This window comes from Rhinopithecus bieti, unplaced genomic scaffold, assembly GCF_001698545.2.
Source record: "Rhinopithecus bieti isolate Rb0 unplaced genomic scaffold, ASM169854v2 scaffold_7648, whole genome shotgun sequence".
Lineage (NCBI taxonomy): Eukaryota > Metazoa > Chordata > Mammalia > Primates > Cercopithecidae > Rhinopithecus > Rhinopithecus bieti.
Window position 1 is genome coordinate 1,470,354 of NW_016805609.1, and position 14,544 is coordinate 1,484,897.

Genomic DNA, 14,544 nt, shown 5'->3' on the forward strand with positions numbered 1-14,544 from the left:
TATTGGCTGTGGGTTTGTCATAAATAGCTCTTACTATTTTGAGATATGTCCCATCAATACCTAGTTTATTAAGAGTTTTTAGCATGAAGGGCTGTTGAATTTTGTCAAAGGCCTTTTCTGCATCTATTGAGATAATCATGTGGTTTTTGTCTTTGGTTCTGTTTATATGCTGGATTACGTTTATTGATTTGTGTATGTTGAACCAGCCTTGCATCCCAGGGATGAAACCAACTTGATCATGGTAGATAAGCTTTTTGACATGCTGCTGGATTTGGTTTGCCAGTATTTTATTGAGGATTTTTGCATCGATGTTCATCAGGGATATTGGTCTAAACTTCTCTTTTTTTTGTTGTGTCTCCATCAGGCTTTGGTATCAGGATGATGCTGGCCTCATAAAATGAGTTAAGGAGGATTCCCTCTTTTTCTGTTGATTGGAATAGTTTCAGAAGGAATGGTACCAGCTCCTCTTTGTACCTCTGGTAGAATTCGGCTGTGAATCCATCTGGTCCTGGATTTTTTTGGTTGGTATGCTATTAATCATTGCCTCAATTTCAGAGCCTGTTACTAGTCTATTCAGGGATTCAACTTCTTCCTGGTTTAGTCTTAGGAAGGCATATGTTTCCAGGAATTTATCCATTTCTTCTAGATTTTCTAGTTTATTTGCATAGAGGTGTTTATAGTATTCTCTGATGGCAGTTTGTATTTCTGTGGGATCGGCGGTGATATCTCCTCTATCATTTTTTATTGTGTCTATTTGAATCTTTTGTCTTTTTTTCTTTATTAGTCTTGCTAGAGGTCTATCAATTTTGTTGATCTTTTCAAAAAAAACAGCTCCTGGATTTAGTGATGTTTTGAAGGGTCTTTCGTGTCTGCATTTCCTGAATTTGAATGTTGGCCTGCCTTGCTAGGTTGGGGAAGTTCTCCTGGATAATATCCTAAAGAGTGTTTTCCAACTTGGTTCCATTCTCCCCGTCACTTTCAGGTACACCAATCAAATGTAGATTTGGTCTTTTCACATAGTTCTATATTTCTTGGAAGCTTTGTTCATTTCTTTTTACCCTTTTTTCTCTAAAGTTCTCTTCTCACTTCATTTCATTCATTTGATCTTCAATCACTGATACCCTTTCTTCCACTTGATCGAACCGGCTACTGAAGCTTGTGCATGCATCATGTAGTTATTGTGCCATGGTTTTCAGCTCCATCAGGTCACTTAAGGTCTTCTCTATGCTGTTTATTCTAGTTAGCCATTCGTCTTATCTTTTTTCAAGGTTTTTAGCTTCTTTGCGATGGGTTTGAACATCCTCCTTTCGGTCGGAAAAGTTTGTTATTACCGATCATCTGAAGTTTTCCTTCTCTTAACTCGTCAAAGTCATTCACCGTCCAGCTTTGTTCCGTTGCTGGTGAGCAGCTGCATTCCTTTGGAGGAGAAGAGGTGCTCTGATTTTTAGAATTTTCAGCTTTTCTGCTCTGTTTTCTCCTCATCTTTGTGGTTTTATCTACCTTTGGTATTTGCTGGTGATGTACAGATGGGGTTTTGGTGTGGATGTCCTTTCTGTTTGCTAGTTTTCCTTCTAACAGTCAGAACCCTCAGCTGCAGGTCTGTTGGAGTTTGCTGGAGGTCCACTCCAGACCCTGTTTGCCTGGGTATCACCAGCAGAGGCTGCAGAACAGCAAAACTGCAGAACGGCAGATGTTGCTGCCTGAGTCTTCCTCTGGAAGCTTTGTCTCAGAGGGGCACCCAGCTGTATGAGGTGTCAGTCGGCCCCTACTGGGAGGTGTCTCCCAGTTAGGCTACTCGGGGGTCAGAGACCCACTTGAGGAGGCAGTCTGTCCATTCTCAGATCTCAAACTCCGTGCTGGGAGAACCACTATCTCTTCAAAGCTGTCAGGGACGTTTAAGTCTGCAGAAGTTTCTGCTGCCTTTGTTTAGCTATGCCCCAGAGGTGGAGTCTACAGAGGCAGGCAGGCAGCCCTCCTTGAGCTGCAGTGGGCTCTACCCAGTTCCAGCTTCCTGGCTGCTTTGTTTACCTACTCAATCCTCAGCAATGGTGGACGCCCCTCCCCAGCCCCGCTGCTGCCTAGCGGTTCAATCTCACACTGCTGTGTTAGCAGTGAGGGAGGCTCTGTGGCTGTGGGACCCTCCAAGCCAGGGGCGGGATATAATCTCCTGGTGTGCCAAAGGTTTCTGGAACTGGAAACCTTAGTGAATAGTTTCAGCTTGATACCTGCGGCCCAGAGGTGCATAAACTGAAAGCATAGTAGACTTCAGGAGTCACATCTGTAGAGGTATGTATGGTCCAAAGAACAGATGGTTAGAGGAGGCTGTGCAGGCCATCCCTGATTTAGTTAGAGTCCCAACCTGTTGGGAAGAACTGGGCAACCAGACTAGTGCTTCATTAGTCCATTGTGCCCACGAAAGAAAGAAGTCAATCAAATGATCCTGGGGATAATTAAGAGTTTTCCTGTCTTCCAGAATCTCAGAATAATCCTGGTCAAGACTTGTACTGTTACCAGTAGGAATGCACAACCATCATCCCTAAACAAAAGACAATTCTTAGGTCATCTCTCTCATGTTTAATTCATTGCTTCCCTTCCATTTTGAAAAGACTTCATGTTTCAGGGCCCTTAGTCTCTACTTACCAGTTCCCCAGTGACAGCATCTTCAGAGGAGCTTTTCCCCGCTATTGAGAATTTCATCTATAGCTAAGGTCCTTTACCTGGGATTCAAGTGGGCCTTTTCAGAGCTCCAAAGCTAGGTGTGAAAATTTTTTTCTTGTCTTAAAAATTACTTTTGGGAGGAAATTTTTTTAAGTTAAATGTATTAGGGTACTGTTTGCATCTACCATGCTACTAACTTATGTGTAGGATAGCATGGGATTCCTTTAGTAAATAGTTAAGTGATATACCATGGTCATTTTCATGCCTTGATCTCTCTTTCCATGGAATTAAATTAGACACACCCTTCTGTTAGGATTATGTATATCTGTATTATTGTTTACATTGACCTAACTTAAGTTAGAAAATGTTAAAGAAAATACGTACAAAAGAAAAAGGTTCCTTTCATCGCTGAATGTGCAAAAACCCTGTGCTTCTTGTGGACCAATTTGCTTGCCAGTGAAAGAATGAAGGTAATGAACTCAAAGAATTATCTTATGTGTTCATTTTAAAAATACTTCTGATAGTGTAGAACTTGTTCGAGATGATTTGCTTTGATAAGACTTTAATTTTACCACAACTTGGATTTGCTCTAGTTTGCCTTGAAGCATCATAGTCAAGTGAGTATCTCATTGCCAAGAACTTCCCACATTTGGAGTGACTGTGGTGGAGCTATGTGCCCTAGAAATGGTCAAATTGGTTTGTGCTTAGAGCTGTGGGGAAAAAAAATGCATTCATTCATCCATTCAACAGATATTAATGAGCGTCTGTTATGTTCCAAGCACTGTTATAGGACCTGGGAACGTGGCAGTGAACTAAACAAGAAAAAAATCTCTGCTCTTGTGAATTCTAAAGGAAACAGACAGGCAAACATAAAAATAAGAAAATTGTACAGTATATTAAGAGGCAGTTAACTATGGAAAACATATTAAATTAGGGTATAGGGAATGAGGAGTGCCAGGGAAAAGGGATTGCAATTTGGAATAGTATAGTCAGAACAGGTCTAATAGAAAAGGTAACATCTGAGCAAAGACTTAAAGGAGGTAAGAGAGTGAGACCTGAGAATATCTAGAGGAATAGCCAGGGTTAGCACACACAAAGGCCTTGAGGCAGCAGCATACCTGCCATATTCCAGGAATAATACAAAGGCCAGTGTGGCCAAGCAACACAGTGAGTGAGGAGAAAGCCAGTAGGAATGAGAGAGGTAAGAGAGTAGGTGGGAGATTATATAGGATTCTAAAGCCAATTGTAAGGACTTCAGCTTTTACTCTGAAATGCTGAGCCAATGGAAGGATTTAAATGAGTGGTTACGATTTTGCTTTTGCTTTAGAAGGAGCACTATGAATACAGTTTTGAGACGAGATTGCAGGGGACCAGAGTAGAAGCAGACAGAGTAGTTGGGAAGCTGTTGCATAAATCCAAGCAAGAAATGATAGCAGCCTGGACTAGGATGATAGCAGTGGAGGTGATAAGAAGAGAAATGACTGGATTCTGGATGTATTTTAAAGGTAGACCCAATGGGAATTCCTGATAGCCCTGATGTGGAGAAGCAGAGAAAGAGTAGTGGTGTGCAACTCACAGGTTTTGGGTGTGAACAACTGAACATTCAGTCTACTTCAGGCTGTTAGGAAGTTGAGTTTTGAATATGTTCAGTGTGAGATGTCTACCTGACAGTAAGTGGAGATGTCCATTTGACAGTGTGAATGAGTCTAGATTTCAGCAAAAAGGTTGAAAATTTAAATCTGAGATATAACAACATATTTGGTATTTAAAGCCCTGAAACAAGATGAGATCATCAAAGTAGTAAGAATAGTGAAGTAAAAACTGGACCTTGGGGTACTCCAGGGTCAAGAGGTCAGGAAAGAGAGAGTGCAATTGGCAAAAGGTAACCAGTGAGGGAGGAGAAAAAGCAGGAGAATACAATGTCTTGCAAGCCAAGGTAAGAATGTAATTCTACTTTCTGAAGTGGTAAACCACTATGTCCAATGTTACTGATGGTACAGAAATGACAAAGACTGAAAACTGACCACTGGATTTCGTAATGAGGATGTCACAGGTGAGCACTCCAGAACACTGACAGGTTTTTTTGCTATTATTTTTAAGCAGATCATGGGAAAGTTGGCAGCTATGCCATTTCCCTTAAGCCTGCATCTGGATGAAACTACTGCCAATGAGATGAAAAGTTGAAGTTGACTGGATGTCAAATGTAACATACCAGATCAAAGATACTCCCATAATTTCGATTTCTTATTTAAACCAATTAGCCTTCTAATTAAAATTTACTTTTGAACTGGGCTGAAATATATGTAGTCTTTAGAGTATCCTAAAGGAGGTTTTCATTTCTACTTGTTCATTGCATTCAGGAATCCCCAGCTAGTGGAGCCTTTGGTGGCAGCATGCCTTGATAACAGGCAACCTGAAGTGACAGACACAGAACTCCGCTTTGATTCTGCTTCTTTGGGGCAACATCATTCCTTAGATGTGACTGGTTGATGCAGGCCACATCCTGTGAGTCAGCCCAGTTTTGCAGGGTGAAAACTTTATAGAGTAAAACACTGGGGAAAGCTGTTACACAGTGCCCACAATTTATTAAGACCAATGATGCTTTCTCCCACTGTTTTAATAAGTCTATAGAACTCAGATTTGTGTTTGTAGAAATAAGAAAAAGAGAATGGAGAAAGACCTCTCAGGCACATAGAGGGGACTTCCAACCAATTCTTGTAGGGATATCTTGATTGCCATACTTTTGGAAATGATTAAAGAAACCATTTCATTTGCATGTATTATTTGGGATCTCTTTATTTTTCCTGTTGATTTGGTCACCAATTTCTGCATGAAATAATGAGACGTATGATACTTTGTAGAGATTACTTTTTATATCATATATGTAAAAACAAATCAAAATTGGCAAAACGTTGGTGTTTGCCTGGGCTGCCATAACAAAACATCATAGACTAGGTGGTTTAAACAACAGAAATTTACCTATGACAGTTGTGGAGGCTGTAAAGTCCAGCATCAACGTGCCAGCTGTTTCAGTTCCTGGTGAGGGCTCTTTTCCTAGCTTGCAGACAGGCAACATCTTGCTGTGTGCTCACATGGCCTTTCTTGGTGTGTGCATCTGAAGAGAGAGAGACAGAACAAGCTCCCTGGTGTCTCTTCTTATAAGGGCACTACTGTCATCAGGAGAGCTTCAGCCTCATGACCTCATTTAGCCCTAATTTGCTCCCCAGTGCCCCATCTCCAATTACTATCACACTAGGGTTAGGGCTTCAACATATGAATTTGGGGAGACACATACATTCATTCCAAACACAAATGTAACACCGAACAAAGCAACAAAGTTGTATGCAAACTTTCTTTGTATATTTTTCAAGTAGCGGAGGTCTAAACTTTTCATCAAGTGATCAAAGGTTAACAACTACTGATGTAGAGTTCAGGGCCTTTTTTAAAATGGGCCTCAGATGCACAGAATTATATTACCAGTGAGCTACTCTAGAAAAGATCTCTTGCATTACTATTCATATATAGTTTTACTTCAGTGACATGATAGTGATTGTTTAACACAAACTGGCTCTCTTTGGGAAGGATGTGCTGACTTGTATACATGTCCAGTTTCTGTGGTGTAAATAGTCCCATCATGGCCCATTTCCGGCTACCAACGTGAAGTCACTTGGAGCTGAAAGAGGATGCATACAATGGGCTATTGGAAGCCTGTGGAAGTTGGCTGCAGCACACCACTGCCCTATCTTCATGCCGACTAACCCTGTTTCTGCCTGAAACCAATAAATTTTAAAATAGCAATAAAATAAAATTAGAAAAGGAAATTGGAAAGGCAATTTTAAAATATTACAGAATATGTTTTCAAGACTAAAAAAAAGTGACACGAACCATTTTAGAAACTGAGCAGGACAGGAAACAAATAATGGAATATGCATGACATGTGAGTGTATGTCATTATGTTACTTAATACTCACAATTCTGTAGCACAGGTATTAACCCTTATCTTAAAAAGATGAATGTAAGTTCAGAGATTATTCATTAGACCAGAATCACATAGACAACAAATATTAGAGTTAAGACTTGAACCCAGATCTACCTGACTACAAAACCCATTCTCTCTCTCTCTCCAAACCAATGTCTGGAAGCTTTAGAATATTGTCCATGAATGAGTAATATAAATTCTGATGTGTTAATCACTGTATCAGTGGCATAATACTGGTATATTAATTAGCTCTATACAAGATACAAATTAAACTGAATTATAAATCATTTAAGAAATCATTTTGCTGGTCTCATTTTTGTAACTTATTTTCCTTAGATAATATGTATTCTTCAAAATTATAAAACCCTTTCTCAGTACTTTTAGTCAGGTCATCTTGACGTGACACTCTGAAAGAACCTTATGGAAGGAGAAAATGTAATTTGTATCCTTTTTAACAATACCTGCTTTTACATTCACCTCAAGGCTACTACATGTACATTGAGGCCTCCCACATGGTGTATGGACAAAAAGCACGCCTCTTGTCCAGGCCTCTGCGAGGAGTCTCCGGAAAACACTGCTTGACCTTTTTCTACCACATGTATGGAGGGGAACTGGCCTGCTGAATGTTTATCTGAAAATGAAGAAGACAGTGAAGAGTCTCTTTTATGGAGGAGAAGAGGTGAACAGAGCATTTCCTGGCTACGAGCACTGATTGAATACAGCTGTGAAAGGCAACACCAGGTAAGCCAAGAGAGGTAAGAACTAAGCAATGGAAAACATGTAGGAGCTTCTGATGTTCTTTCTTATTCTTGCTACCAAAGATAATATTTTGTTCTTTTTCAGGGTCATAGATAAAGGCAGGATTAAGAAGAAGTAAACATAATTAGTCTATACATTGATTAAATCTAAGCAGTGACAGGGAGAGAAAGTTCTGAGAATTTATGCATAAAGTGATTTTTTTGCAGTTCTATGATAAAAGTGTATCTATTTTTGTCTTGATACATTATGGGTGTCAAGTATATTTCTATGTATCATACAAATCTCCAAAACCAAGTCTTTTCTTCTAAATATGGTATTACCTAATTAGTTGCAGCTGCATCTTTTACTCATTACCCACATACATGTAAGAGCTTTTGCCTTAAGCCTCTATTTAACAGTTAGTATGGTCCAAAATTTTTTTTTTTTATGCCTCTGCCTCCATCACTGCATTGATGCAAAAGAAACAGAGAGACTTGATCCTCAGTCCTTGGTCTCCCCCAGGTCCTCTCACGTGCTATAGAAGACGTCCATCCTAGATGTTCTCTATCATAAAGGAATCTGGGCAGCAATAGGAAACATCCTTTTAAATTCTAGTAGGTAGGGGTTGAACAGCCAATCTAGCCTGGAGAACCAAACCTGCCTTCTGATAGCCACAGATTTTACCTGCCTACCATGGGCCAAAGCTCCAGAAAGCCGTGGGAGATAACCTTCAGATTTCTGATGGTTCTTAAAATTGCTCTGTAGAATTCTCAAGTGTGACCTCCAACTAAAGGCACACCTTCCTATTCATTCTTTCTTCTGGCTGATAAACCTCCTGGATCAGCACTCTTTGTCTTTAACCACTGGCTGCCTAGTCTAAACCCAGATCTTCCTGGGAAGAGAGATCCAAATTAAGAGTTTTATTTTGCACTAACCTATGACCAAAAATAATTTTCTACAGATATAAATGGGATGGAATTGCAGAAGCTCAGATGGCTAAGTTGCAGTGCAATCAAAGATGCTACATTGTTAAAGAGCAAATGACAGGGAAGACGAGCCATTATCTGGGAAAGGCCCATTATCCCAACATGGATAAACTGTCTAGACATTTGGCAAAGAATAACAGGTAGCTTCAGGAATAATTTTATAGTGATTTAATGTCTGTTCAAAAGAAGAAAGTGGATGGCTCAGGAACTTACTAATATAATTGATCATTATTCAGAGATGATGGATTAATTTTGTTAGGCTATTGGGGTACTCCTTCTCTATTCAAATGGTTCTCAAAGTGTGGTCCAGGTACCAGCAGCATCAGCAACACCTGAAATGCAAATTCACTTAATATGCAAATTATCAGGCCCCACTTTAAAACTAATGAATCAGAAACTGAGGATTTGGGGGCCCCAGAAATGTTTTAATAAGCCCTCCAGGTGAATCTGATGTATGCTAAAGATAGAGAATCTCTATGCTAAACTAAATGAATCTAAATCTTTGGGGATGACACCTGAGCACTGATTTTTTTGTTTAACTCTCAAGCGATACTGATGCACAAGTGCTCTAAGATTTGAGTTCTGGGGACAGGTAACTTCTCAGCATCTAGGCCTTGGGGATCAGACACATGGCCTTGCATATAATAGACTTACTGGGGAGGTAGTTATTTGAAATATTTTTTGAGTACAGAGTAGTGTGGCATCTGAAATGGCATCTAGGGCTCTGCAAATGATGCAGAATAGCCCTGGAGACTTCCAGCTCACAATCTGGGAAGAAGACTCCAGAATCCTCCCCCTTGGCTTAGAATGGAACAGATAAGAATCTCCTCTGGGTTAGTGATTCCCTCAGGAATCCAAATGATGGCAGGGAGACCAGGCTGAACTAGCTGCCCCAAAACATCCTAGTGTCTAATAAAACAGATACACTCATATGCACATAGATCAGCCAACTGCTACATGCCAGGCACTTACAGTGCTAAGAGCTGTACGTAAGTTCTTTCACCTGATCCTATTGCCCCATTTTACAGGTGGGGAAAAGTAAATGTCTGGCTGATAAGTGGCTGAATGAGAACCAGATGTGCATGCTTCCAAAGTTTGTATCCCTAAACCACTGTTCTAACACTGCCTCCCACCATAGAAATTACAAAATAATCCTCATTGGCCTGATGGTCACAAGCACTGCATGATTTTCAAGATATCTTTTACTGTCTGAGAAAGTTTATACATTCTCAAAATGCAGTAATAATTCCTAGTCAGCTGTGCTGACATTGCCAGAGTTAGAGTGAGAATCAAAGGACATTATGTATGTGAAAGGGTTTTATAAACTTTAAAGTATCAAAATAAGATATTATCACTGTTCTAACAATATATTCTCACCTAAGTCTCCCTAGTCACTAATTCATATCACCATGGCAGAACTGGTATTCTCAATAGCTACATCAGGCATCCAGACTGAGCTCCTGTTGAGATCAAAATATCTCATCTCAGTAAATATGTATTGTCCATTTGCTATTCTAGGTGAAGATACTGCAATGAATATAATATATAAAGTTCTTATTTGTTTGGAGTTTACATTCTAGTGGGGAGGAGGTAGGAAAATGCAAGCCAAGGCCAGGCACAGTGGCTCATATCTGTAATTCCAGCACTTTGGGAGGCCAAGGTGGGAGGATTGCTTGAGGCCAGGAGTTTGAGATCAATATGGCAACATATTGAGACCTTGTCTCTAAAAAAAAAAACCAAGCCAAACAACAAATACATATATATATGTGTATATATATGTGTATGTATATACATGGGTGTATATATGTATATATGAATATATACACATACACACATGTATACATATATACACGTGTATATGTATATATGTATGTATGTGTATATACACATATATGTATATATGTATACATATGAATGTATATATATTTATAGAGAGAGAATATAACATCAGATAATAAGTGCTATGAAGAAGTCAAGCTGAAACTGAGCTCATGGAAGTAGACAGTAGAATGATGGTTACCAGAGGCTGGGGGAAGCAGGAGGAGGGAATGGGGAGTTGTTGGTCAAAGGCTACAAAGTTTCAGATAAACAGGAGGAATATATTTTTGAGATCTGTTGAACAGAGGATGACTGTAGTCAATAATGTATTGCATATTTCAAAATAACTAAGAAAGTAGACTTCACATCTTACCACAAAAAGTGATAAATAAGTGAGGTGATGGATATGTTAATTAGCTTGATTTAATCATCCCACATTTTGTGTGCTTATGTATATATATAATAAATATCACATTGTACCCCATAAAGGTATAAAATTGTGATTAATCAATTAAAAATAAGAAGAAGGGGAGGGGAAATAAGAGGAAGAAGAAGTCAAGTTGATCAGGTGGTGAGGTCAAAGAAGTATTGTGATAATCATGAAAATCCTTAGAAGATGTGGTAGAGTTTGAAATTTATCCCAAAAGCAGTAAGAAGTCATCATACAGCTTTAAGGTAACATCTGATTTTGAAGTGATCACTCCAGCTACTATCTGGAAACTATACTGTAATGGGACAAGGAGACTTTGGGGGCTGCTGCAGTAGTCCTGGCAAAAGGAGTGGTGGCATAGGCTATGCAGCAGAGGTGAGCAGATGTCATCAGAAGCCCACAAGACTTCTTATGTATAGAATGTGGAGTCTGAGGGAAAGGGAGATATCAAGATGACTCCAAAGCTTTTGGCATGAGCAGTTGCTAAAATGAATTCAGATATCATTTATTGAGATGAGGAAGACTTGAGACGGAGCAGACCTGGAGTAAGGGCAGTGTGTGCAGGAAGAAAATTAATAGACTCCTGGGGGGAAATGTTAAGTTTTTTATGTCTATTAGAAATCCAAATGGGTATAAGTAAATAACAGGATATGAGATGAGTTCAGGGAAGAGAACAGAGTTAGGGAAGTAAATGTGTACAGCATCAATGGGAGTGGGCAGGTAGAGATGGTATTTAGAGTGTGGTAGTACTGCTGCCATTTGAGATTGATCCTTTGGGGATAATATGTGGGTGGCCTCCTGAAGGCATTCCACTCATTAGATTATCCCTGTGGGAAAAAGAAATGCACCAAATGGCAAATTTTTAATCATGCTCCCTCCTAAGGGATTTATTAGTGCTAAGCAGAAACTGACTCACTATTGATCAAAAGCACAAAATCATTCTGTTTCCTCTGGATTCCTTGATTGCTGCTCCTCCCCTACTTTCATGACTTTTCTTCCTTAATTTCTTAGATTTTGATGCCATTGAAATAAAGTGTTATACAAATTCCCAGCTCACTGAAATATTTACATCCATCATATTATTAATTATACTGCTTAACAGTTACTAGGAATTTCTATGCACTGCATACTCAGCTAAGACTCAAGTTGGCCAGGTGCGGTGGCTCATACCTATAATCACAGCAATTTGGGAGGCTGAAGTGGGGGGATTTCTTGAGCCCAGGAGTTTGAGACCAGCCTGGGCAGCATGGCAAAACCCTGTCTCTTCTAAAAATACAAAAATTAGCCAGGTGTGGTGGTGCATGCCTATAGCCCCAGCTACTTGGGCACCTGAGGCAGGAGGATCACTTGAGCCCAGGAGGCAGAGGTTGCAGTGAGTTGAGATCCCACCACTGCACTCCAGTCTGAGAGCAAGACTCTGTCTCAAAAAAAAAAAAAAAGACTCAGGTCTCCACAATTTCCTGTTTATGATGCCCATAGTAATTTTTTCTTGGTGCCCCAAGACCAAAAGAAACACCTAACAGTTTCATATATTAAGTATTTGGATTCAAAAAAACTTCAGTATTTATATTCTAACAACTTAGTAGCCATTTGAAAAAAATACTTAAAAATATTTTATCTAATTCTTAACCAAAATTATGTACTAACAAACAGAATGTATATACCTGTTGGGCACAAACTTCCCAACTTGGAATCAGATTGGATACACTACCCTTATTTTATGTTCCACATTGATTTCTACATAATGCTTGCTTTTAATTGCAGCAGCTACCAAAAAACTCAGCTCAATGAAGACATGTTATCAAAAGGAATATAGGTCAATCCCATGTTAAAACTTTGACCTTGAGCCAGCAGGTCACATGGTGTCTGCTAAATACTGAATACTGCCTTGCTTCCCTTAAAATTTCAAACTATCCATAGCACCCCGTGAATGTACTTGGGTACCCTGGGGTACCTCAGCACACACTCTGGGAACCAAGGACATATATTATCTTATTTAATCCTACCTTTGTTATGTTTATTATCTAAATAAACAAGTATTTGTTCAGTAGCTATTTGATTTCGATAGATTTGGTTAGTCTTAAAGTGCAAAGATAAGTCGGCTTAATCCTATTGTCAATGTAGAAAAAGAAAAGGTACTACTACATATTTATAATACAAGGGGGAAATCATAGTACTATAAAATGGTGATCACTACTGTACTAAGAAAATTCAGAGGAGAAAGTTGTATAAAATCAAGTGTTTGGCCAAATCATAGACTATTCAGAATAGAATTCCTTCAGGTAATTTTATTATTCTTTTCATTACAGACTTGAAGGCCAAAAAAACAGATTTTATTGTTGTTCAGAGAACCAAAAGTCTTATTATCTGCACTCCTATCTAGATGTGTTAGGACATTTTTTTCCCTCTTCTTGCTATTTATTTGGATTCTCATTTAGGGTTGTGTATTAATCAGGATTCTTCAGAGAAACTGAACCAATAGAGGAGAGAAACAGAGAGACAGAAACAGAAAGTGAGAGAGAGAGAGAGATATGAAAGGGGATGTATTAAGGAAATTGGCTCATATAATTATGAAGGCTGAGATGTCCCATAATATGCTATATATAAGCTGGAGAACCAGGAAAGCTGGTACCATAGCTCAGTCCAAATCCCAAGGCCTGAGAACTAGAGAAGCCGATGGTATAACTATTAGTCTGCAGCCAAAGGCCTGAGAACCTAGGGTGCCACTGGTATAGTTCCAGAAGTCTGAAGACTGAAGAACCTAGAGTTCTGATGTCCAAGGACAGAAGCAGACAGGTGTCCCAGTTACGGAAGAGAGAGAAAACTTGCTTCTCCTCTGCCTTTTTGTTCTATCTGCATCCTCAACCAATCTGATATTCCCCACTGACATTGGGTGAAGACAGATCTTCCTTTCTCAGTCCACCAATTCGAACGCCAATCTCTTTCAGAAACACCCTCACATACATACTGAGAAATAATACTTTACCAGCGATGTGGGTATCCCTTAACCCAGTCAAGTTGACACCTAAAATTCACCATCACAAGTTGGATCCTTAGAATTTTTATAAACAGGGGGGCATGCCCAAGATGGCCGAATAGGAACAGCTCCAGCCTCCAGCTCCCAGCAGGAGCAACACAGAAGACGGGTGATTTCTGCAGTTTCAACTGAGGTACTGGGTTCATCTCACTGGGTCATGTCAGACAGTTGGCGCTGGTCCACAGGTGCCGCCCGACCAGCAAGAGCTGAAGGAGGGTGAGACATTGCTTAACCTGGGAAGCACAAGGGGGAAGGGAATTCCTTTTCCTAGCCAAAGGAAATTGAGACATACAACACCTGGAAATTTGGGTAACTCCCATCCTAATACTGTGCTTTACCAAGGGTCTTAGCAAACAGCACATTAGGAGATTATATCCCACACCTGGCCTAGAGGGTCCCACGCCCACGGAGCCTCCCTCATTGCTAGCACAGCAGTCTGAGATCTAACTGCAAGGCGGCAGCAAGGCTGGGGAAGGGGCGCCTGCCATTGCTGAGGCTAAAGTAGGTAAACAAAGTTCCCGGGAAGCTTGAATTGGGTGGAGCCCACTACAACTCAAGGAGGCCGGCCGGCCATTGTAGACTCCTCCTCTGGGGACAGGTCATAGCTAAACAAAAAGCAGCAGAAACCTCAGCATAGGTAAACAAATTTCCCGGGAAGCTTGAATTGGGTGGAGCCCACTACAACTCAAGGAGGCCGGCCGGCCATTGTAGACTCCTCCTCTGGGGACAGGTCATAGCTAAACAAAAAGCAGCAGAAACCTCAGCATAGGTAAACAAATTTCCCGGGAAGCTTGAATTGGGTGGAGCCCACTACAACTCAAGGAGGCCGGCCGGCCATTGTAGACTCCTCCTCTGGGGACAGGTCATAGCTAAACAAAAAGCAGCAGAAACCTCAGCA

The 14,544-nt window shown here is 40.2% G+C and overlaps 1 protein-coding gene and 1 long non-coding RNA gene across 2 annotated transcripts in view; one reads left to right on the plus strand and one right to left on the minus strand.

Moving 5' to 3' along the window:
* The window catches only part of MAMDC2 (MAM domain containing 2), a 181,368-nt gene that overhangs the window by 161,067 nt on the left and 5,757 nt on the right, over positions 1–14,544 (plus strand). Inside the window, 3 exon segments of the mRNA XM_017873066.1 lie at positions 7,121–7,240; positions 7,243–7,272; positions 7,275–7,378. Coding sequence (XP_017728555.1) covers positions 7,121–7,240; positions 7,243–7,272; positions 7,275–7,378 — 254 coding nt within the window.
* The window catches only part of LOC108530282 (uncharacterized), a 52,500-nt gene that overhangs the window by 4,492 nt on the left and 33,464 nt on the right, over positions 1–14,544 (minus strand). The window contains exon 5 of the long non-coding RNA XR_001885788.1: positions 5,638–5,773. This is a non-coding gene — a long non-coding RNA (uncharacterized LOC108530282). The remainder of the gene's footprint in view (positions 1–5,637; positions 5,774–14,544) is intronic.